This window comes from Homarus americanus, unplaced genomic scaffold, assembly GCF_018991925.1.
Source record: "Homarus americanus isolate GMGI-L3 unplaced genomic scaffold, GMGI_Hamer_2.0 scaffold49667, whole genome shotgun sequence".
In the NCBI taxonomy this organism is placed as follows: domain Eukaryota; kingdom Metazoa; phylum Arthropoda; class Malacostraca; order Decapoda; family Nephropidae; genus Homarus; species Homarus americanus.
In genome coordinates this window covers 10,275,732-10,298,555 of record NW_024738608.1, presented here as the reverse complement: position 1 = coordinate 10,298,555, position 22,824 = coordinate 10,275,732, and the positions used below count along the sequence as shown (strand labels likewise).

The 22,824-nt window shown below is 42.7% G+C and overlaps 1 protein-coding gene across 1 annotated transcript; it reads left to right on the top strand.

The window, feature by feature from the left end:
• The first annotated feature begins 67 nt into the window (after nt 1–67).
• LOC121874193 (probable serine/threonine-protein kinase tsuA) lies at nt 68–808 on the top strand. The gene has a single exon (XM_042378195.1). It carries the CDS (start codon nt 68–70, stop codon nt 806–808), a length of 741 nt encoding a protein of 246 aa, XP_042234129.1.
• The last annotated feature ends 22,016 nt before the right edge of the window (nt 809–22,824 follow it).

Here is a 22,824-nt window from a genome sequence, read left to right as displayed (position 1 = left end):
GCTAACCAACCACAATAATGCTAACAGCTTATAGAACCTGCTGGCCGTAGTTGTAATAACAGCTTACATGAACCTGCGGCTAACAGAACCTGCTGACCAACTGCTAAGCAACAGCTTTCATGAACCTGCTGACCAACTGCTAATCAACCGTAGTAGTAATAACAGCTTATATGAACCTGCTGACCAACTGCTAACCAACCGTAGTAGTAATAACAGCTTATATGAACCTGCTGACCAACTGCTAATCAACCGTAGTAGTAATAACAGCTTATATGAACCTGCTGACCAACTGCTAACCAACCACAATAATGCTAACAGCTTATATGAACCTGCTGACCAACTGCTAACCAACCGTAGTTGTAATAACAGCTTACATGAACCTGCTGACCAACTGCTAACCAACCAAAATAGTGCTAACAGCTCATATGAACCTGCTGACCAACTGCTAAGCAACCGTAGTAGTAATAACAGCTTATATGATCCTGCTGACCAACTGCTAACCAACCACAATAATGCTAACAGCTTATATGAACCTGCTGACCAACTGCTAACCAACCACAATAATGCTAACAGCTTATATGAACCTGCTGACCAACTGCTAACCAACCGTAGTTGTAATAACAGCTTACATGAACCTGCTGACCAACTGCTAACCAACCACAATAGTGCTAACAGCTTATATGAACCTGCTGACCAACTGCTAACCAACCACAGTAGTACTAACAGCTTACATGAACCTGCTGACCAACTTCTAACCAACCACAGTAGTACTAACAGCTTACATGAACCTGCTGACCAACCACAGTAGTACTAACAGCTTACATGGTGCCTCGGACCCACAACGACACGACCAAGAGAGAACCGACACGTTAAATAGAATGACGCTGGCCAGAATAAAATACCTCAGAGATTTTTTTGCCTTCTAAAGGGTTAAAACCACAGCTTTCCAATCTTGATGGTGTAAGGAAGAACCACAACACCACCACAACTCTTGAACACTGAACCACAACACCACCACAACTCTTGAACACTGAACCACAACACCACCACAACTCTTGAACACTGAACCACAACACCACCACAACTCTTGAACACTGAACCACAACACCACCACAACTCTTGAACACTGAACCACAACACCACCACAACTCTTGAACACTGAACCACAACACCACCACAACTCTTGAACACTGAACCACAACACCACCACAACTCTTGAACACTGAACCACAACACCACCACAACTCTTGAACACTGAACCACAACACCACCACAACTCTTGAACACTGAACCACAACACCACCACAACTCTTGAACACTGAACTACAACACCACCACAACTCTTGAACACTGAACAACAACATATGATAATTAAAGAGTTACCTGCAACAGTTATTATCAAACACCTGTAAACACATGTAATAAATAGTGATCAGAAAGTCCCCATGTACCTGTAATACTTCCACAAATTACTGTAATTAACACAAAGGTAAAACAAAAACACAGGTAAAACGAGAGGAGGAAATTACATTATCAATTAACTTTATTGAACGGGATATTTTCTTTTAACTACTCTGTATACTTTTTTTATAATACAATGTAAATTACTTATAAATTGGGTGTGTATAATAAAAAAAGTTGATTTCGTATATAATGAAGTTATTTCACTCAACCTTCATAAAACCTGAGGAAAATATAAGGAAGGATAAGGTGAAACAAAAGAGTAATTAATGAGGGTGAGACTTAACAGCTCAGGGCAACCTTCAACTCCTTCCCACCCTTGACTCCTCCCCACCCTCAACTCCTCCCCACCCTCAACTCCTTCCCACCCTCAACTCCTCCCCACCCTCAACTCCTCCCCACCCTCAACTCCTCCCCACCCTCAACTCCTCCTCACACCTCAACTCCTCCCCACCCTACCCTCAACTCCTCTCCCACCCTCAACTCCTCCCCACCCTCAACTCCTCCCCACCCTCAACTCCTCCCCACCCTCAACTCCTCCCCACCCTCAACTCCTCCCCACCCTCAACATGTGTAACCATATTATTCTAAACGTAAAATAAGATAAATCTATTTCAAGAGATCAAAGTGGCAATTATGTGAAATCTTTTTAAATAGAAATTAAAATATTCTACTCACCTGAAGAATCTCCACCCTAACCTAACCTAAGCTAACCACCACAAAGCTAACCTAACCTAACCTAAGCTAACCTAACCTAACCTCATTCGCCCAAATAGGGTTAAGGAGGTTATGAGGTGAAATAAGCTGGGGTGGAGAGACTATTCAAGGGTACTGTTCACTATGTCACTTGTCAAGAAGAGTTTAATGATAAATAAGGAAGCAGAAGAGAAATGGGATATGCAATAATGACTTTAGCTATAAAAATATGTTAAATATGGTGTATGAGAAAAAAAGGAAAGAAAGAAAGAAAGAAAGAAGAGAAAATAGAGAGTGAGAAAGAGTCTGTGTGTGTGTGTGTGTGTGTGTGTGTGTGTGTGTGTATCCCAGAGCGTAACTTTTTCAGCTAGGCGGGGGAGCGGGCGGGTGGGTGAGTGTGTGATTACGGTAATGAGAAAGAGGATAACGCGAGCCTGCTAACACCACCGACCTAATTATACATGCTGATGAAGGTAGTGGCTTGTACCGCCTCTCTCTCTCTCTCTCTCTCTCTCTCTCTCTTTCTCTCTCTCTCTCTCTCTCTCTCTCTCCACAAAACTAAATACCTCTGACGTATACAAAATTAGAAAATCATTTTACACACACAAACACACACACACACACACAATACTACAATACCAAGAGACTTAATCATCCCAAATCATGTAGTGTGAATTAAAAGTGATTATATAAAAGGGTGATTTGCATATGACCCCAATTTAGTTTTCAAGCGTTAATGTAAAATGTCTGCTAATGATGATAACTGTATAATGTATTACTGCGCCTCAACAACTATGGTAATTAAGTGTGGAGTCTAGGTTACTTAACATACTAGATGGTAAAGATCATATAAAGATTAGCTCACCCTTCACCAGATTATTTCTCCTGATGAGTAGTTAGCCTAATACAAACCAAACCAAAACTAACCTAGCCTAGCCTAGCCTAACCTAACCTAACCTAACCTAACCTAACCTAACCTAACCTAACCTAACCCAACCTAATTTAACCCCTAACCTCCCCCCTCACGGAGCATTAGGGTGTTTATTCGTAAGGTAAAATAAGGTGATGGCTAACCTTCTCTTAGTCCCGACTTTACAGGAGAAAAAGGGACACGTTCTCTTGAGTCAGGGTCCAGTGATGTAACGTTCAGGGTCATAAACACCACCAAAGGTCTGACCAGAGAAACCTGAGGAGACTTGATCACACGGACCTAAAAGGAACGCCTTAGTTACTTAAAGAACGCTATAGTGACTTCAGGAACACTATAGATATTTTAAGAATGCTAGTTACTTCAGAAACACCATAGCCACTACAGGAACGCCAGACAGTTCAGGAGCATCAGACACTTCAGGAACGCCAGATATTCTTCAGGAACGCCAGAGACACTTCAGGAACGGCAGGCACTAAAGGTCAAAGACACTTCTAGAACGCCAAAGACGCTTCAGCAGCACCAGACACTTCAGGAAAGCCAGTAAAACCTTAGGAACGCCAGACACTTCAGGAACGCCAAGCACCTCAGGAACGCGAAGTAACAGTACAGGGGAATGCGGATTGAAACCCAGCCGGTGAGGGGAGCCACAAGGCCTGATTTATTCAAGGTGAGGGGAGTATTATTTCTGATGGACGGGCGTGTGAGGGGGCCAAGTTTCCCCTCTTTAATCGGTTGTCGGTGGTGATCCGAGACCCCGACCACACGGCCCTTAGTCACGCAGATCCGAGGGGAAACACCTGTAGTGGCCAACGGGAAACAGGTGCCACTGACCAAGAAGAAACACTATTGTATATCCGGTGGGGTAACACCTGTCATTGGCCCAAGGGAAACATCTGTTATTTATCGGCTAGAAACACCTGGGAACACCTGTGATAGAGCAGAAGGAAACATACGCCTAATATATGACAGAAAGTGACAGAAAGGCAGACAGATAGATGGAAAGACTCTCTCTCTCTCTCTCTCTCTCTCTCTCTCTCTCTCTCTCTCTCTCTCTCTCTCTCTCTCTCTCTCTCTCTCTCTCTCTCTCTCTCTCTCTCTCTCATATCAACACTTATCTGCAACTCTTATTTTTTTTTCTGGACTAATTATAAACATCTTTCTTTCTCTCTGTATAAAATATCATCATTTATCTAGACCAGCTCACACATTTTTTCAGGAGCTAATCGGGAGCGCCACAAACCACATTTCCTGACTTAAATAAATAGTAACGCCGACGATAACAGTGATAACAACGAGTGAAACATTACATTAAATAGCTCTTATGGTGAGAACTCGTGAGGCATTAAATTCAATAGCTTTTATGCTGCGGAGACCAGACGAGGCATAAAATTAAATAGGTCTTATGTGATGAGAATTCGTGAGCCATTAAATTAAATAGCTTTATGTTGAGATCTAGTGAGACATAAAGGTTAGTTGAAACAGTCATCTCATCACATCTAAAGAAGGTTGTGTCATTAACTAATAACATGACACAGGTACTAAGTTGACTACGTTACTTTCTACGATAAACTGAGAATAATTAATCTCTCACACATTTGTTACATTAAACTTGGACTACGTAAACTCCCCTCATAACCTAATACATGGAGTGCATCTGTTAGTTGAAACCCGAAATAAGTCAAAACTAATTTTTAGCTAGTAAAAACTAGAAACCATAAAGGCTGTACTGTACAACTAATATGACCTCGGCAAAACTAGCTACTGGGGAAAACCCGAAATACAGGACTAATACATTATTAAACTTAGATTGAACTAAACACTTAAGTTAAAACTAGTTTCAACAACAGCTCTGACTGAGATAACTAGTTCTTCCAGAAATTTAACAAGTCACCTCACTGATATCTACTGTAGGTGTTACAACAGTCCTGTGTGGGTAAACTAACGGTGTGAGGTGGAGCACTAGTTGATTGGTCACCTAACCTAACGTAACTTAACCTAACCTAAGGTAACCAAACCTAACCTAAGGTAACCGAACCTAACCTAACCCAACTTCCAATCAAAAGTTAATAAGAGAAATTCGTGTAAAAAAAAAACTTAAGTCTGGTACGTAAAACAAAGTAAAATAAAAGTATCTTACGTTAAACAATATAAAATAAAAGTATCTTACGTAAAACAATGTAAAATCCAACAATAAACCTCAAAGTAACATGAACGTACATACTAATAAACCTTCAATTAACCTGTACACACTGAGTAGTACAACACTTAATCGTTCTCCAAATTACTATGTACACTTTTAAAGACTTTGTTATCGTCACCTGTCCATTCCAATTCTTATCTCACCTGTCGGGGTCCATATATACGAGTTCCTGCTGGTCTATAACTCCCGAAATACTATCATTACGGTCATTATTATCAGCCATTTCTTCAAGCGGTATGGTGGCGGTAAGAGTCGTGATGAGAGGGCCCAGACGGTCACCCCCCCTGTATTTAGTGACGAGGTTTTATCCTGCACAAACATTAGCTCTGATTTACGACAGTCTACCATGGGGAGTCTTTTTTTTTAACCTCTTGTCTTCCGTTTTCTGTGTTTAGCGTTATAATACTGACTGATCTCACTGACTGACTGACTGATACACCTATACTACACAAATTTACTGAATATCACTAACTGGTCACCTTAAGAGAGCCACTGAGGGTCATCCCCGAAAGGTCCAGTTGAATAAAGGAGGAACTAGAAGTGCCTGGAGATGACGTGTGTTAAGGTCGGTTGGGTCACACTGTTAATAACAACACCCTTCTCACATTAGACCCGGACCTGGGATCAAACCCGGTACGCGGTTATGGGAGGCTGAACTTTTAAAACCTGAGCATTCCAAGTTTTATATATACTGTATATAGATTGTCATTATGGACAGACAGACAGACAGACAGACAGACACAAAGAATATCCTTCTCTATCCCTCTACATTTTTATTCTGCTATTCCTAACAGTCCTCCATTTTATCCTCCTCCCGTTTATCACTGGTTCACTATCTCCATCCCACTTAATGAACTTGACAAAAATCGTCTCTATCTTATAAACATAATATTTCTATTAATCTGTTTAGTTAATATATAATTAGCTCTCCTCTCCCTTCCCCTTCCTCCCTCTCCCTCCCCCTCTCTTTCATTCCTTCCCCCATCTCTCCCCTCTCCCTCTTCCCCCTCCCTCCCACTGTATCCTGTTCCTTTATCAGTGGAAGTATCCGTATCCTGTTTTGCTAAGGGCACGGCTGACACACAGGTGGTGGTGGTGGTGGGTATTGTAAGCGGACACAGGTGGGGAGAAACTGTTGATGTTACAATACATAACTACGCGTTAGGTCTTTCAGCGCATATGCTCGGTTAGTACACACTCACACGCAAACCCACCCACCCACACGCACACCCATGCACGCACACCCATACACACCCACACGCATACACACACACCAGCTATAAATAGTTAAACATTAAGAAATGGAAGGAGGGCTCTACACCTCACTGCTCTAGCGACAGGTACACGCATTGTATCTCAACCTGGGAGTGATATGTGGCGCTAAGTGTTAGTGGTAGACGTTTTGGGTTCTCATAAATTCTACACATACACTCACACAAATGCACAGACAGACAGACAGACAGACACACCGCCATACCTGTACAAGCTACCCATCAGAATCTGTCATAAGGAGCAATTTTAACGCCCGCCTTGTGATTTTCTACAGTGCATTAATGAGTGGTGTTACTTTACACACCATGGACGTGTCTCAGCGCCATAAATCCACCGCCACAGTGTTTCCCCAGCAGGAATAACCCTCCCTCGTGGTCAAGAGAGAAACTACGGCAGGTGATGATATACTGCACTATACCTACGAGGCTCCTGCCAGCACACCACACCACTGTCGCCTCTCATAATAACACGGCATTAACAAACCCACATTAATAAAGCACCTTAATACACCACATTAAGTGACCATTACAACGCCCTCTGCTTCAGCCCCTACCGCGAAACACGACCCGCGGGAAGTATCTCATAGCCTGTGCATAAAATATGGGCCCTCCGGGGGTGGGTGGGGTGGTGGGTATAGGAGGGGGCGGTGGGTGAAAGGGGTGGACGGTGGGGGTGGAGGGTGAGGCAAGGTAGTGTCAAACCGCAAGAGTTAAATAGGATCGTATTCCCTTGACGAGAAAGGTGTAGATTGAACCGTATATGTGTAGGTGAGTTTGTCGCGGTTTGTTGACACGCGTGAGTTAGATGGAGTATCCACCCCCCCTCCTCCCTCTGCTGTATCATGATTCAATAATACAACCACCGTTTATGTGAATTCCCTCACTAATCACGACCCCGCACAGGACAAACACAAACTATTTATCACGTACGATACTTGTCTAAAACGATGCATTATGAACATGAAGATTGTGAAGGAATAAGGTGGTGGTAGTGGTGGTGGTAGTGGTCGTGGTGGTGGTGGTAGCAGTGGTCGTGGTGGTGGTGGTAGTGGTGGTGGTGGTGGTGGTAATGGTGGTAGCAGTGGTCGTGGTTAAGGTGGTAATAGTAGTGGTAGTGATCGATATGGTTCAATAGCTGATCATGAGGTTAAGTGAGAGTAATGTGTTAAAGTCGATAGTACTGTACAACATAGAGCTATACTCCACGCCCTTCATAATGTGTGTGTGTGTGTGTGTGTGTGTGTGTGTAATGTTATCAGTAATCAACACACCACACCTATCAACCGATGACAAAACACACACTCAAGCACCATCAACCGTGTCTTAATGTCTCTCTCTACCTTCTGGTCAACAACGAATCTATACACACACACACACACACACACACACACACACACACACACACACACACACACACACACACACACACACACACTACATTTCAGCATTTTTGGGGGGCATTATTTTCATTCCCTACTGCATATAAAAGTACATAAAATAACTGCATTATAATTCATCCTCGTTGATATATTTTCAAGCAAATACAATAGTTCAAAGAGTACAATAACCACCTGCTACAGAGTAAGGCTTTATAAATAACTACAGCATCTAACCCTCTCATGCTGCACCCTAACCTGTTGCAGAGCTGTTACCACGTCCAGGTGTGTGCGTGTGTGTGTGTGTGTGGGAGGGGTGCTAGGAGAGATGCCCTTGTAACATGTAAAATTCAGCATAAAGGTTGCAGCGGCCTAGCCTGAAGGTAAAAGGGGCTTAAAAACCTTACCTGCTGAAACTCCCACACACACACACACACACACACACACACACACACACACTGATCACAATACGTTGGTACACCCTCGTCCCTCCCTTCCAATTCGGTGAGGAGCAGTGGGGAGGAAAGGAAGTCAGAGATGGAAATGAAAGGAGAGAGGAAGGAAGGAGGAGGGGGAATGAGGGAGGAGGGGGAATGAGGGAAGAGGGGAAGGAAGGAAGAGGGGAATGTGAAAGGGAAAATGGGAGAAGAATGACAAGAAAAAGGTGCAATGGAAGAGAAAGATGGAATGTAGAAGAAATGAGAATGAAAATGAAAGGGGAAGAATGAAGAGAAAAGGAGGAGGAGGATGAGAATGGAAAAAAGTGGTGAAGGGAAAAGATAAAAAAAAAACGGAAGCAATAACACCATCACCAACCCACCCTCGGCGTCACCACACCCACCCTCGGCTACGTCACCACACCCACCCTCACGTCACCACACCCACCCCCTCGGCTGCGTCACCACACCCACCCTCGGCTACGTCACCACACCCACGTCACCACACCCACACTACACCCACGTCCACACCCACCCTCAGCTCACGTCACCACACCCACCCTCGGCTACGTCACCACACCCACCCTCACCACACCCCACCCCTACCACACACCCACCCACCACACGTCACCACACTCACGGTCACCACAACAACTTACAGCAGCCGGAAGGAAAGAGGAGACGGGCGGGGGGAACGGGGCAGTGGGGGGTGGGGAACAGGCAGTGGGGGAACGGAGGCAGCCAGGTGTGACATATATAAATTATGGCGCAGGGGAGTTATTTGTGGTCGATAAGGCCGCCTCGGTTACCTGCATTCCGGGACTACCAGGCTGAGAAGGGGTGTTGGTTATGGGGGGGGCAACAGGTGAGGTGGTGGGAGAGGGGGGCAACAGGTGGTGTGGTGGGAGAGAGGGCAACAGGTGAGGTGGTGGGAGAGGGGGGCAACAGGTGAGGTGGGAGAGGGGGGCAACAGGTGTGTGGTGGGAGAGAGGGGGTAAGGTGGGGGGAGTGGGGGGCAACAGGTGAGGTGGGTGGGGGAGGGGGCAACAGGTGAGGTGGTGGGAGGAACCAACAGGTGAGGTGGTGGGGAGGAGCCAACAGGTGAGGTGGTGGGGGAGGAGCCAACAGGTGGTGGTGGGGAGGAGCCAACAGGTGAGGTGGGGAGACAGGTGAGGTGGGGGAGGTTTACAAATATACGAGGTTAGATAAAGTCAGATTACATGTGATGGATTATAACACTCAAGTGGAGGTGGATGTGTGAGGTGGATTACAAAATATGGAAGAGGAGGAGGAGAAGCATGAGGATGATGAGATTGCAAAGGAGGAGGAGAATGAAATAGGATAAAGGAAAATAAAATAACGAGGGTAATAAAAAAGGAGCAGGAAATGAGGAGGAGTAATTGTCAAAACACAAAATAACAAGAAAATATTATCCGACACATGGTAGCAGAATTTACACACACACACACACACACACACACACACACACACACACACCAGGTGCAATGTGGCAGGGACCGTAATCTATACAGGTAAGTAATTCTGGCTATAAATATGAGGTCCGGGAGCCATCTATATACATTACAATGAGTGAGTACAGGAAACAACTCTTAACGCTACGTAACAAAATATGTGTGTATATGCTGTCTGTATCGGGGTGTATGTTGTTTATGATGGCCATATACATAGAACACACACACACACACACACACACACACACACACACACACACAGCAGTAAAGAACGAGACAAGAAAAATACTCAGTACCTAATAAAAGACAATTAGTGGCAAATCAAGCTGAGATATTCATTTGTTTTTCCAGTTTTAATAAGTAAGTATCAGCGCCATCTGTGATTCCCTTTGTATGGCAGCGAGGCGTTGTGGTAGACCTAGTGGTAGTGTTGATACTGTGGTTAGGTGTGGTTGTGAGGAAGGAATGATGGGGAGGAAGAAAGGAAGGAAGGAAAGGGAGGGTGTGGCAGGGACAAACTACGAACTACCCATAGTATTTTTAAAGACCATATAGGGAAGGGGTAGGGTAGGGGAAGGGGGTAGAGTAAGGGGAAGGGGTGGGGTGGGGTTGGGGTGGAGTAAGGGAAAGGGGTGGGGTGGGTAAGGTCGTACACTGGTCGTTTATCGTCACTCATGTCACATTTATTAATCCCGGTGTCATTCGAGGTTGACCATCTGAAATGCCTCAACTTGTCTGTCTGTGCCTCTCCCCGTCCCTCCGTCCCTCTTCCTCCCTCCCTCCCTCCCTCTGTGTCACCCACCTCCTCCACTCCGAAGTCTTTAACGGGTCCCAACCACGCTAAACAAGTCCCGACGGCTAACTGTTAAGGCGGCAATTCAGGTTATCTGTTAGTATACGTTCACTGTTAATGTGGCTTCTGTTAACAGTAGTAGAGTCACTGTCAGGTTATATCATAGTCAGACACACGAACAAACACAAACACTAATAAAAGGAAAAAAGAATGGGGTCTCTTTTTCACCCCTCCCCCCAGTTCCCCCCCCCCTTCCTCGTCGCTAGTGAGAAACAAAAATAACAAAATAACACGAAACACACATAGAGCCACACTTTCATCCGTCTAACTGGCCAATTCTCTCAGTTTAAATTAATTCCATCCAATTTTCGCTAAACGGCGGAAAAGATTCTTTGGTGTTCCGTCGGACGAGTGAAAAGAAAATTGTTGTCCCTAATTTTGTTGCGTTTCGTCGTATTTACGTTAAACCCATCAAGGGGGAGCGGGTATACCAGGACCCACACCTCTCTCTCCTCACCCTCCTGCCTCACACATCCCCAGGACCACTTCACACACACCCCACCAGGACCACCAAACACACACACTACCAGGACCACCTCACACACCACCAGGACCACCGCACCCCACCAGGACCACCTCACACACCCCCCGGGACCTCCTAAGAAGCTCCTCTAACACACGCACTCCTTCATCCACCCCCACAGAGGCACGCAACGGAGCCATCCATCACACGGCGAATACACACCTTGGAGGGGAGGAGACAAGAGTGAGCTGCAACGACTCCACTGTTCACATAGCGGCCCAGACACCTTAGACCTTCCTTGTTGGCTGTGGTGGACGCAAGGGCTGGCCAGTGTTAAAAAGGTACCAGGAGCAGTTAACTTCTCAGCCATCGATTTTGTTATTATTATCATTATTATTGTGATTATTAATTATCTATATTATTTAAAAGGTTAAAAATTGTGCCTGACGTACACCTAAAGATGATGGGTCGGGTCGGGGTCGGGTCGGAGTCGGGTCGGAGTCGGGTCGGAGTCGGGTCGGGTCGGGTCGGGTCGGAGTCGGAGTCGGGTCGCATGAAAAATATATGAAAAAGCGGTCGTGGAATTTCTTTAAACACTGTACCATTCTGAGTGGCGGCAACAAGTACAGTAATGTTAGTGTTATACAGCTCACCACTACCAGCAATCTACTGTAGGAGAACTCTGGTGTAGTTAACAATTAAAAACATAAGAGAGAGTAGGTGCCGGGGCAGGGGGATAACACGCCAGACGCTCCTGATTGTTCGTGGTGGCACTGGCGAGTTTATTTACCAACGTGTAGAGAAATTTAGATAGTGAGTTGAGTGTGGTAAGCATTCTTGTTCTGTGGTTATTAATGAGTAAAAAAAGCCACCTAACACACTCAACACCCACCTAACGCACTCAACACCCACCTAACGCACTCAACACCCACCTAACGCACTCAACACCCACCTACCCAAGTATACGAGGGCAGTGAAAGGCGATTGGGTGCTTTAAGTTCTGCGATCTGTACACGACTTATTGAGGGTAGGGGGATGTGAGGAGGTAGGGGTGGGTGGTAGGGGGGGGGTGGAGTGGGTGGGCGTGGGAGTGGTGGGGAGGTTTGAGCACCACGGGCCAATCCAGGTCAAGGGTAACAATCCTATTGGTCGAGCTGTGTCACCACTCTTCCGGGTCAATCACATTGCATTAAGGTGGAGTGGTTAAGAAGACGAGAGGAGGTGGAGGGAGAAGTAACAGAAGGAAACAGAAAGAGGAAGAAGAAACAGGAGAAGGAGAAGGAAACAGGAGGAGGAGAAGGAAACAGAAGGAGGAGAAGGAAACAGGAGGAGGAAGACAAGGAAGTGCCTCCTATATCCAATAGCTAAGTGGAGTCTTTGTTTTGATACAATCTGAATACCTGAAATACCATGAAATATAATTATCCAACAGCCTCATCTCTATAATTAACAAAGGACTATAATCACCTAGTTAGCCTGTGTATATAATTAACCACGCCTCTAAATCAGCCTGTCTTCCCCCGTCTCTATAATATGCCAGCCTGCATCCGTCTCCATGATTAACTACGTCCCTATAATCACCCAGTGTCTCTATTATTAACCCAGCCACCCTCTGACTCTAAGAACAGCCAGCCCCCCAATCTATAATTAAAAAGGGTCTCTATGATCAGTCAACAACAGGCCAGCCCCATGTCTATAATTCAGCCAGCCAACCAGCCTGCTAGCCCGTCTCTATAATTAACGACGTCCCTCTAATCAGACAGCCATCAACCATGTTTATAATTCAGCCAGCCAGCCCCCGTTTCCATAATTAACCACGTCTCTATAATCAGATAGTCAGCATCCTCGTTCATATTCACCTTATCAGCTTCTGTCTCTATAATTAACTAATTTAACTCTGTTCCTATAATCAGCCAAACAGAGGAGGGACTCAGCTATGCATAAGACATGTACAGTTGCTTGAGGGAGGAACCACCAGAATCTAAAACGGATCAGGTGTAATAGGCCAAGTCTAATGTAAACAGAGGGGAAGGAAGAGAAGGGGAGGAACAGGAGGAGGAAGGGGAATCTCCCCTCGGGGTGTAAAACCCTTACGAGGGGAGACGAGAGGCTTAGTGGAGGCGAGAGAGAGAGAGAGAGAGAGAGAGAGAGAGGCAAAAAAATGGGAAGAGGAGAGAATCAGTATGAAAACAGTGGTAACGATTTCATTTACATTTTTATAAGGAAACGAGATTCACAGGTTATGTGAACAGAATAAATTAGGATAATGTTTACCTTAAGGGAAAATGGTATATACAGTACAATGGTCATACCTTTAACATTATGTACAAGTAATAATAATAATAATAATAATAATAATAATAATAATAATAATAATAATAATAAAAGTAACAACAACAATAATAATAATAATAATAATAATAATAATATATTATTTTCCATACTTAGCCACTGATTACTCACACAAGCTTAAACAGTACTTCAGGTAAACTAACATACAAGCTTAAACAGTACTTCTGGTAACTCACACAAGCTTAAACAGTACTTCTGGTGACTCACACAAGCTTAAACAGTACTTCTGGTAACTCAGACAAGCTTAAACAGTACTTCTGGTAACTCACCTAAGCATAAGCTGTTTGGACCGTCCTCCAGGATCTTACCTGTAACAAAAATTTCAGGGTATTAGAAACTACAAAACAATGAATGAATGAGATTTAATTTAGTCCCACAGACACAGACACACACACACACACACACACACACACACACACACACACACACACACACACACACCGACACACACACAAATACACCGACAACTTTGATTTTTATGACCAGAAGCAAATGGATTTTCCCTTCTGAGTAATGGTGAGTTTTGTTGATATACTGTGTGTGTGTGTGTGTGTGTGTGTGTGTGTGTGTGTGTGTGTGTGTGTGTATCATCGTGGTGTTGGAGGCTTCGTGTGTTAAACATTTATAAGCGGCAGATTTTCGTAGGCCCTGAATAACTGATGACCTGAACTTTTCATTTCTATTCTTCCTCCTCCTCTTCCCCTTCTCATTCTTCCTCTTCCTACTCTCATAATCTTCCTTGTCATTTGTCATATATGAATAAGATTATATCGTTTTAAGTGAAACATGATCAACCATCGACATAAGGCTCTCAATTTTTTATTCGACGTTAATGACACGATAGTTATATTTGGTTCAGTAGCAGTCATGTGGGTGACCTGGCAAGATGTTGGCAGTGATCGAAGTAAACTTTATAAGCGAATTGCTCTGGAAGCTTCCTATAGAAACTAATTTGGGGCAATAAAATGCTGTATTTCAATGGTTATATTTAAAATGTAAGGTTCTTGTGGAACAAAAATAAAACTGTTTTAGTTCAATGTGTCCAAGTGATTCTGTGAGACATCAATATAAACCTATTCTAATTTGTGTAACATATAGTAGCTAAAGGTAAGAAATAAAAGGTCCTTTTTACACCATTACAAGATAAATTTCAATTGACTGCTAATTATTTCTTAAAATTTCAACAAATGGGAACCGGGCCCCAGCACACCTCTGGACGTGAACCCCATATTGTGAATTGTGGAAGTCCATTTATTTCAGAAAGTGGAAAACAATCGCAATGTGTGTGATAAAATATGTATAAATCATAAACATTATAAAAATTCCAAACTCAACAAAACTACAACATCCGCATGTAGAATGTGAAAAAATTGCGGATGCTCTGCGGATACGGATGTGACACCCATCACTAACACACACACACACGCTTAGTTTCCCTTTAATTTATTCCACATCTCAACCACACACTTGTTCATCTACGTTTCTCGTCATTCCTCCCAATTCCATCTCCTCCCTCCCTTCTTCTTCTCCATCATCAAACCCCTTCCTCATCCACCCCAAGAATAAGAAGATAAATATTTCCCTACTATGGGGTAAAAAACACAGACACACCAGTAATGTCCCTCAAGAATGGGTGGTGGGGGAATCTTGTGGGGGAATTTTTTTGGTAATGTGAGGCTTTACAGTCGTGATGGAATGGAAGAAATCTGTGTGTGGGGAAGAGATCTATGGGGCTCTCCTGGACGAGGTGGTGGAGGAGGCCAGGGCTTAAGGAGGATGAATATAACATAACACAACGACTACAACTTGTCAGGGAGCTAATTTGTCTGGGGAAATTACGTCTATGATGGTATTAGTGTTATTGTTATCATATTTTTCCTTGTTACTTGTATAAATTGTTGTAATTATTCCTATTAATATTACGGTTATTATTATTTGCAAATTATTTTTACTATTATTAACATTTTACTATTACTATTACACACATCAATAGAAAATATCACTATTATATTTCCAGTGAATAAAAGTGAATAAAAAAAACAGATAAACAGATAAATCAACAAATTAAATACATACATACATACATACATACATACATACATACATACATACATACATATATACATACATACATACATACATACATACATACATACATACACACCTCAACACTATCTGTATCTCATATCACCACAAAATAAAAAGAATAACAAACACAAAAACAAAAAGTGGACATGAAAATTCAGTCCCGTCATGGCAGATGTGATCAGGGAGGGGAGAGGGGGTGTGAGGAGGAGGGGTGTAAGGAGGGGGTGAGGAGGGGGTGAGGGGGTGGTAGTAGAGAACAGGGTATGAAGAGGAACAAGGGGTAGTGGAAGAGGGCATGTCAGCAGGGGGGCATGTCAGGAAGGGAAGGGGAAGGGATGGTGGAGGGGGGCATGTCAGGAGGGGAAGGGTTGATGGAGGGAGAGGGGGGGAGGAGGGGAGGAGGGGGGGCAGCCAGAGTGACACGGCCATAAATCTACGGTGATTTTTTCCACATTTCACTGTTTAGTTGTGACAGAAAACGACATCCAATATTCCATGTACTGTAGCTGACACGACTCTCTTGATGCGAGGTGATGTAATCGTGATAACAGGAGGGGAGGCTTGTGAATACTGGCAACAACAATGATGATAATACTGTAGAGCATAATAACAGTAATGGTAATACTGTAGAGCATAATAACAGTAATGGTAATACTGTAGAGCATAATAATGGTAATGATAATACGAATGATAGGAATGATGGTAGTAAAAAAAATGTAGTATAATAACAAAGATCACAATGATAACAGTAAAAAAAAAGATAAGAAAAATGTAAGTAATGTAAATCAAAATAACAATAATAAATAGAACAAGGACTGTCTGTCTCTTTGTCTGTGTGCCTGATGGTCTGTTTCTACCCGTCTACCTGTCTGTCTGTCTGTCTCTACCTGATCATCTGTCTGTTTTTCTCCATCTTTCTGTTTATAAGATTGATTCTACCTGTCAATCTCTTTTTTACCATTGTATGTTTGTCTGTCTATGTTTGTCTTCCTGTCTGTCTGTCTGTCTGTCCCTGACCACGTGTCTGGCGGGCAGCCTGGAGGGTAAATTGGTCATAATAGAGTAATTCTGACGTTGGTGATCCAATTAGAGTCGGTCATTATTCTTTAATTGGAACACGAGCAGTAGTGCCAATTTAATTATCAGAGTCAGATTTTTAGGGAAACGACAATATGGTGGGATTTAAACGACTCTATTTTACCCACTACGTGTTAAATATCTCCTGAAGATTTAATGCAAAAACATAGTAATCTACTATAAAAAAAACCTGTAAGTCTGTCTGTCTGTTTCAGCCATAGCTCCTAAACGGAAGCAATTAGAGACATGAAACTTTACACACAGTGACCTCCACCACCAAGCACTGAAAAGGTTTGGCCGTGGACTACTGCACCACCCTCGCCATCGCCACCTCCTGCCACCTGCAGCCCCCCACCCAACTCGCGCAGTCCGCCACTACAACAAAATTCAGCCCATAAGAGCCCGCACCGATAGATATAAGAACAGCACCATCCCATCTATTGTTAAAATAATAAACAACTCCTGATTTATGTACTGTACAGCCCTGTAAATGTATTCAATGCATATTATATCATTATGTTTAAATCAAATGTAAGTCTGTATATTTTCAGCCACCGGCTGCAACTCTATTAATAAACCGTTTATTATTATTATGTTTATTACATATTACATGGGTTCCAAGGTTGTGCGTCAAAAATCTTCCCCCGACTGAGATATCACCACAGCGACTGCAAGAAGGTGTTTACTCAAGAGGACAAACTGTGAGTCAAGGTTACACAGTATATACCTAAGACGAGCGAAACCAGGAAATGTTGCTAGTAAATACAAAAATAATAATAGCAATATAAATAGTTATAGAATAATAATAGCACTAACATTACTAATAATAATCAGAAAAGTTATAACGCACATAGATAGAGAGGTCCCCCTTCTTCACACACACACACACACACACACACACACACACACATATCATTTTCATGCCCCCATTTTGACAACAATACCAACATTACCGTAACAAATGACTCACATATGTTTCATCAACACGTAAAGTAACGTAGAGTAAAACGCTCTGATAACAAACTATATCACCACAATATATATATAACAAAAACAACAACACAAAGTTAACATTTCACATATCACCGCTGGAACAATTTCAAGCGTGTGTGTGTGTGTGTGTGTGTGTGTGTGTGTGTGTGTGTTTGCTGTAGACGTGCAGTAAACAAACAGAGAGCCAGAGCCACAGAAGCAAGAGCCTCACACTAAATACCACTTGGCTGGGAGGGTAACTATGTTAAGGGGTCATCCTGGAGCCACGTGACCCCCTCCCCACGCACTCACCTCACAACTTAACCCACTCTACACCCCCACCCACGTGTTACAGAGGGCGAGTGTTTTCCATTCCTGCTCCGGCTAAACTGATATGCTGAATAATTTGCCATATGTGTTGCCGGCATGTTACGTGGGGGAGGGGGAAGGAGGAGGGGGTAGGAGGAGGGAGGGGGCAGGGGGAGATAGGGAGGGGGCAGGGGGAGATAGGGTGGGGGCAGGGGGAGATAGGGTGGGGGCGGGGTGAGGGGTGAACATCAAGACAACAGATGCAGCAGTAAACAAGATTGAACGTTCAACTGTGTGTTCACCTGTGGTCATGAACACAGGTATAAGTTCTATTCAATAGTTGGTAAATACAGGAAATATATTAAATCAGTAACGCAGTTTTAGTATAAATTCCCTCATATCTTCCTTCATACACTCTCACGGACGCCTCCTCCTCTTCTCCTCCTCTTTCTTCCCTCTCTTCCCCCTTCCTCTTCCTCTTCTTCTTCTGCCTCCTCCTCCAGCCCGTGAGAGATGCACCATTCCCATACTCATCATCTTCTCCATAGTTTCCTCCGAGGGATTGTTTTTGGGGGCGAAAAATGTAATTAAGTCACACTAATAAGATGGTTGATGATGGTTACGGTAGTCATTTGTGGTGTGTGTGTGTGAGTGTGTGAGTGTGTGCGCGCACGTGTGTGTATGTGCGTGTACAGCTTTTCTCCACCTCACACTCTCTGTACACATGACCCCCTCCCTCCCCACCCCACCATATTACGCCCAGGAAGTGGCCCCGGGGCTCCACCTCTAAATCTATAGATATATATTTTACGTGTGGTCTTCAGTAATCTTGTTAGTATCGATTATGGCGGCTACCAAGACACATGGCCCGGCTCTCTCTCTCACTCTCTCACGCTGGTAATCTGGATGCTGGCTTTTTTTTTAAGTACGTTAGTCTTTTTTATACTTTGGTCTTGATGTCATTAACTAAAACCTAAAGTCTTGTTGTGTAATAATTAACTGTCTTTAAGTCTTGATGTGTAATAGTTAACTCTCCTTAAAGTCTTCATATGCAATGTTTACTACACCTCTAACTTACTATAACTTATAAACTTGTAAGTGATCGTCAACATCACACAAAAACACTTTACACTTAGAACCTACACCACTTATCTCTTACTAAGGTAATAACACTGTAATATTAACCACTTACTTAAACAAACTTCACTTTTCAGAATTACATCACAAAAATACATAAACTTGTATATATTCTTTACTGTATTCTAAAACGTTATAAATACTGTATCATATAAATATGTGGAGAGAAAATACAGTCACATAATCAGAGCCTGAATTTGGATCTCTGAATTAGGCTTTTACATTTCTCTTCCTTTAGAAAAAACAACACAAAATCGGGTCCTCAATTCACGCGGAAAAAGACGAAATCTTGCACCTGGAAGCGACACACTCTAGCCCGCCATCTTTAAGTTCTTCCATCACTGTATGTTACTCGGAGTCTCCCCCACTATAAGAATTACTTCAGGGGGCACACACACACACACACACACACACACACACACACACACACACACACACACACACACACACACACACACACACACACAACATAAGAACATGAGAATGGAAGAAACTGCAGCGGGCCTATTGACATACTGGGCAGTCCCATTTACACCCAATCCCTATTGCTCATATATCCATCCAACCTATGTTTGAAGCTACCCAGCGTATTCGAGTTAATGATGATGTTTGGTAACGAGTTCGCTCCTGATTGGATAGTTAGAGCACCTTTGTTACAATTATCACCTTTGTTTAGCCCTGACTTCCATTTATATACCTCGATCATATCGTCCCTCACTCTACGTCTCTCGAGGGAGTGCAAATTAAGATGCTTTAACCTGTCTCTGTACTAATGCCCGGGATTAGTCTTGTCATCCTCTTCTGAATTTTTTCTAGGGATTCTATATCCTTTCTGTAGTACGGTGAGCAGAGCTGAACTGCGTAATCCAAGTGAGGTCTCACATACACACCTACACAAACATACATACATAAACACACACACATACACACATGAACTCACAGCGTAACATATACAACATTAAACAAACATCTCAATACAGCAGCAGACAGATTAATTCATGAACTAAGGAGAGAAGCACATTAATAGTCGTCTACCAGCTAATCACCCAATTGCCATAACTGTATCAAGCTCCCCAACCATCGCCCGATCTCCAACAGTACAAACACATAATGTTTGCTTTCGATGTTTACTCTGGCTCCCTGAGTAAACACTGATGCACGGAATTACTAGCGGCAGCGACGGTGACCTGCGGGTGAGGCCTTTCTGCCCCTCATCCCTGCTGGGGGCGAGGTGTGGGAAGGGTGGTGCTGTGGGAAGGGTGGTGCTGTGGGAAGGATGGGATGTGGTAAGTAAACAGTATACACGTACACTCAAAATTCACACACACACACACACACACACACACACACACAAATAAAGCCATGTAAATGAATCAAATCTTATGTAAAAAAATACTACCATCTCAGTACACAAGAGTCACGAGACAGTCATCATCGAGACGCTTGTGTTGGCTGTTTATGTCTCTGTCCACGACGCACAACACACAGCTACTGACGACCCACAACACAGCGACTAACGACCCACAACACAGCGACTAACGACCCACAACACAGCTACTGACGACTCATAACATAGCCACAGAGGTCGTCAAGGAAGACTCTGAACGCACTCCTTATTCCCCAAGAAGAAAGCAGGACAAATTCTCGTAACAAAGTTTAAATCTTTTCGTTAGGTTAGGTTAGGTTAGGTTAGGTTAGGTTAGGTTAGGTTAGCGTAAGGGTAGTTGGTTATTCTTATGGTGAAAGCAGTTGGGGTGTCTAATCGTCACGTGATACTACTTAAGATGACAGAAGAAACGAATTTGTTCTTTTAAAATTTTCAAGAGATGGAAAATAAACTTAGTTCCTGGTAAAGTGTTTATCCGAGCATTCATAACCTCTCTAAGTAACTTTAATATTGTTTATTTTAACTTCCACACCGTCTGTCAAGTATCCTGCACAGATAACGAAAAATCAGAACAATACTCAGAGAAGCAAACAGTAAGAACAGCTCTAAGAGTATATTAAACAAGTTCTCATAAAAATAAGGAACAAAACAGTTCTCAAAAAAACAAAAAAGTTCTCCAAAAATAAGAAATACGAAACAAATATCAAAAAAGTAAAAAAAAAAAAAATATGAACAACTCCCAGGGAAGCCCCAAGTCTCCCCAACCATTCAACACAAACTTTAGCCAATAAAATCATAGATCGTGATAACACTAACTACCTCGTTTAGAAGTTTTAATGGCGCTGTTAAGTCATACGCGAGAAACAAGTTCACAAACAGCACATAAAAAGCGATTTAAAGGGGGCAATATTCCTTTCGTTATTATTTAGTACCAATACACTATTTTGATGTGAAAAATATCTAAAAAAAAAAATAAAATTAGGTTAGGTTAGGTTAGGTTAGGTTAGGTTAGGTTAGGTTAGGTTAAAACAACCCTTTGATAATATGAGACATTTCGTTGTAATATTCTCTCTCATGGACAATTCAACCTCTTGAGTACGATGACTTAAGCCCCCGAGTACAAGGTCATAGTACTCAGAGGGTTAAAACAGCTTATTCTAGTCTAAGGCTTATGAATTGAATCATTGCTCGAAGGGTTGGGATCATTGTACTCAAGGGGTTCGAATCATTGTACTCAAGGGGTTCGAATCATCGTACTCGAGGTATTAAAAGACTTCTTACTCAGTGGGTTAATACAACATGTACTCGTGGTGGAAATTGTGATCTAGGGGTTAAAGACTTGGTTTCAGGTCAAGGGTCAAGACATACACCTACCAGGCCACTGCGGTGTGTTGGCCAGCTGTCAAAAGTTGCCTACACGATCTATATATTTTTGTCATGGAGAGAAACATACATACATACATACATACATACATACATACATATACATACATACATACATACATACATACATACATACATACATACATACATGCTGCATCCATATACACACAAATGTATCCGTATATATATAAATAATGTGGTACTCAGATACTTCACTGCTTTTAAGTTGTGTCTCAGTTACGCCAGGGAGATATTTGTAAAGGTAAGAGTAAACTTGAATATTTAATATGTTAGTGATTGAAAAGGTGAATTTTGTCAACACCTATGTATAAAATATGTAGTTAGGATTTGCTGATATGACGAAGAAAACCTTAATATATTCATTCATAAAATTACGTTCAAGGGGAGAAAAGACGAAGCGAAAACAAAAGAATTAAGATTGGCCTTAGATGGAAGACAAAAACAAACAAACAAACAAACCAAAACAAACAAACAAACAAACCAAAACAAACAGACGATGGGTTAAGTGCCCCAAAAATATAATTGTGGACAGCGTGAAGATAATAAGTTGTTTCAATAAAAAACTAAGAATGTAGACAAAGAACGATGATGGTTATGAATGGAAAACGAGAATAATAACTTCAGAAGGGGTGAAAAAGAAAAAAAATCGGGAACAAAAAAAGTGTTGTCGTTAGTGTGTCAGGTGAGGTGAGGTGCTGGGCTGACAGTGACTGACAGGACAACATCGTTATAACTGTTGAATCGAATGACACCTCCTTTAATACGGTATTAATTTAACATGTCAACTTCCTTTACCTGAATGTCTCGTAGTACAAATGGGGGTCATCGTGTTTACAACCAGAGTTTTTACAAAATTAATTCACGAAGGACACCACACTACAATGGTTGACGGGGAGGTGTGGCGGTAAATTTAACTAAATCCAATATTATAAATTAGT

Excerpts from the sequence above, each read along its gene's own strand:
- LOC121874193 (XM_042378195.1), top strand. The coding sequence starts at position 68 with ATGAACCTGCGGCTAACAGAACCTGCTGACCAACTGCTAAGCAACAGC.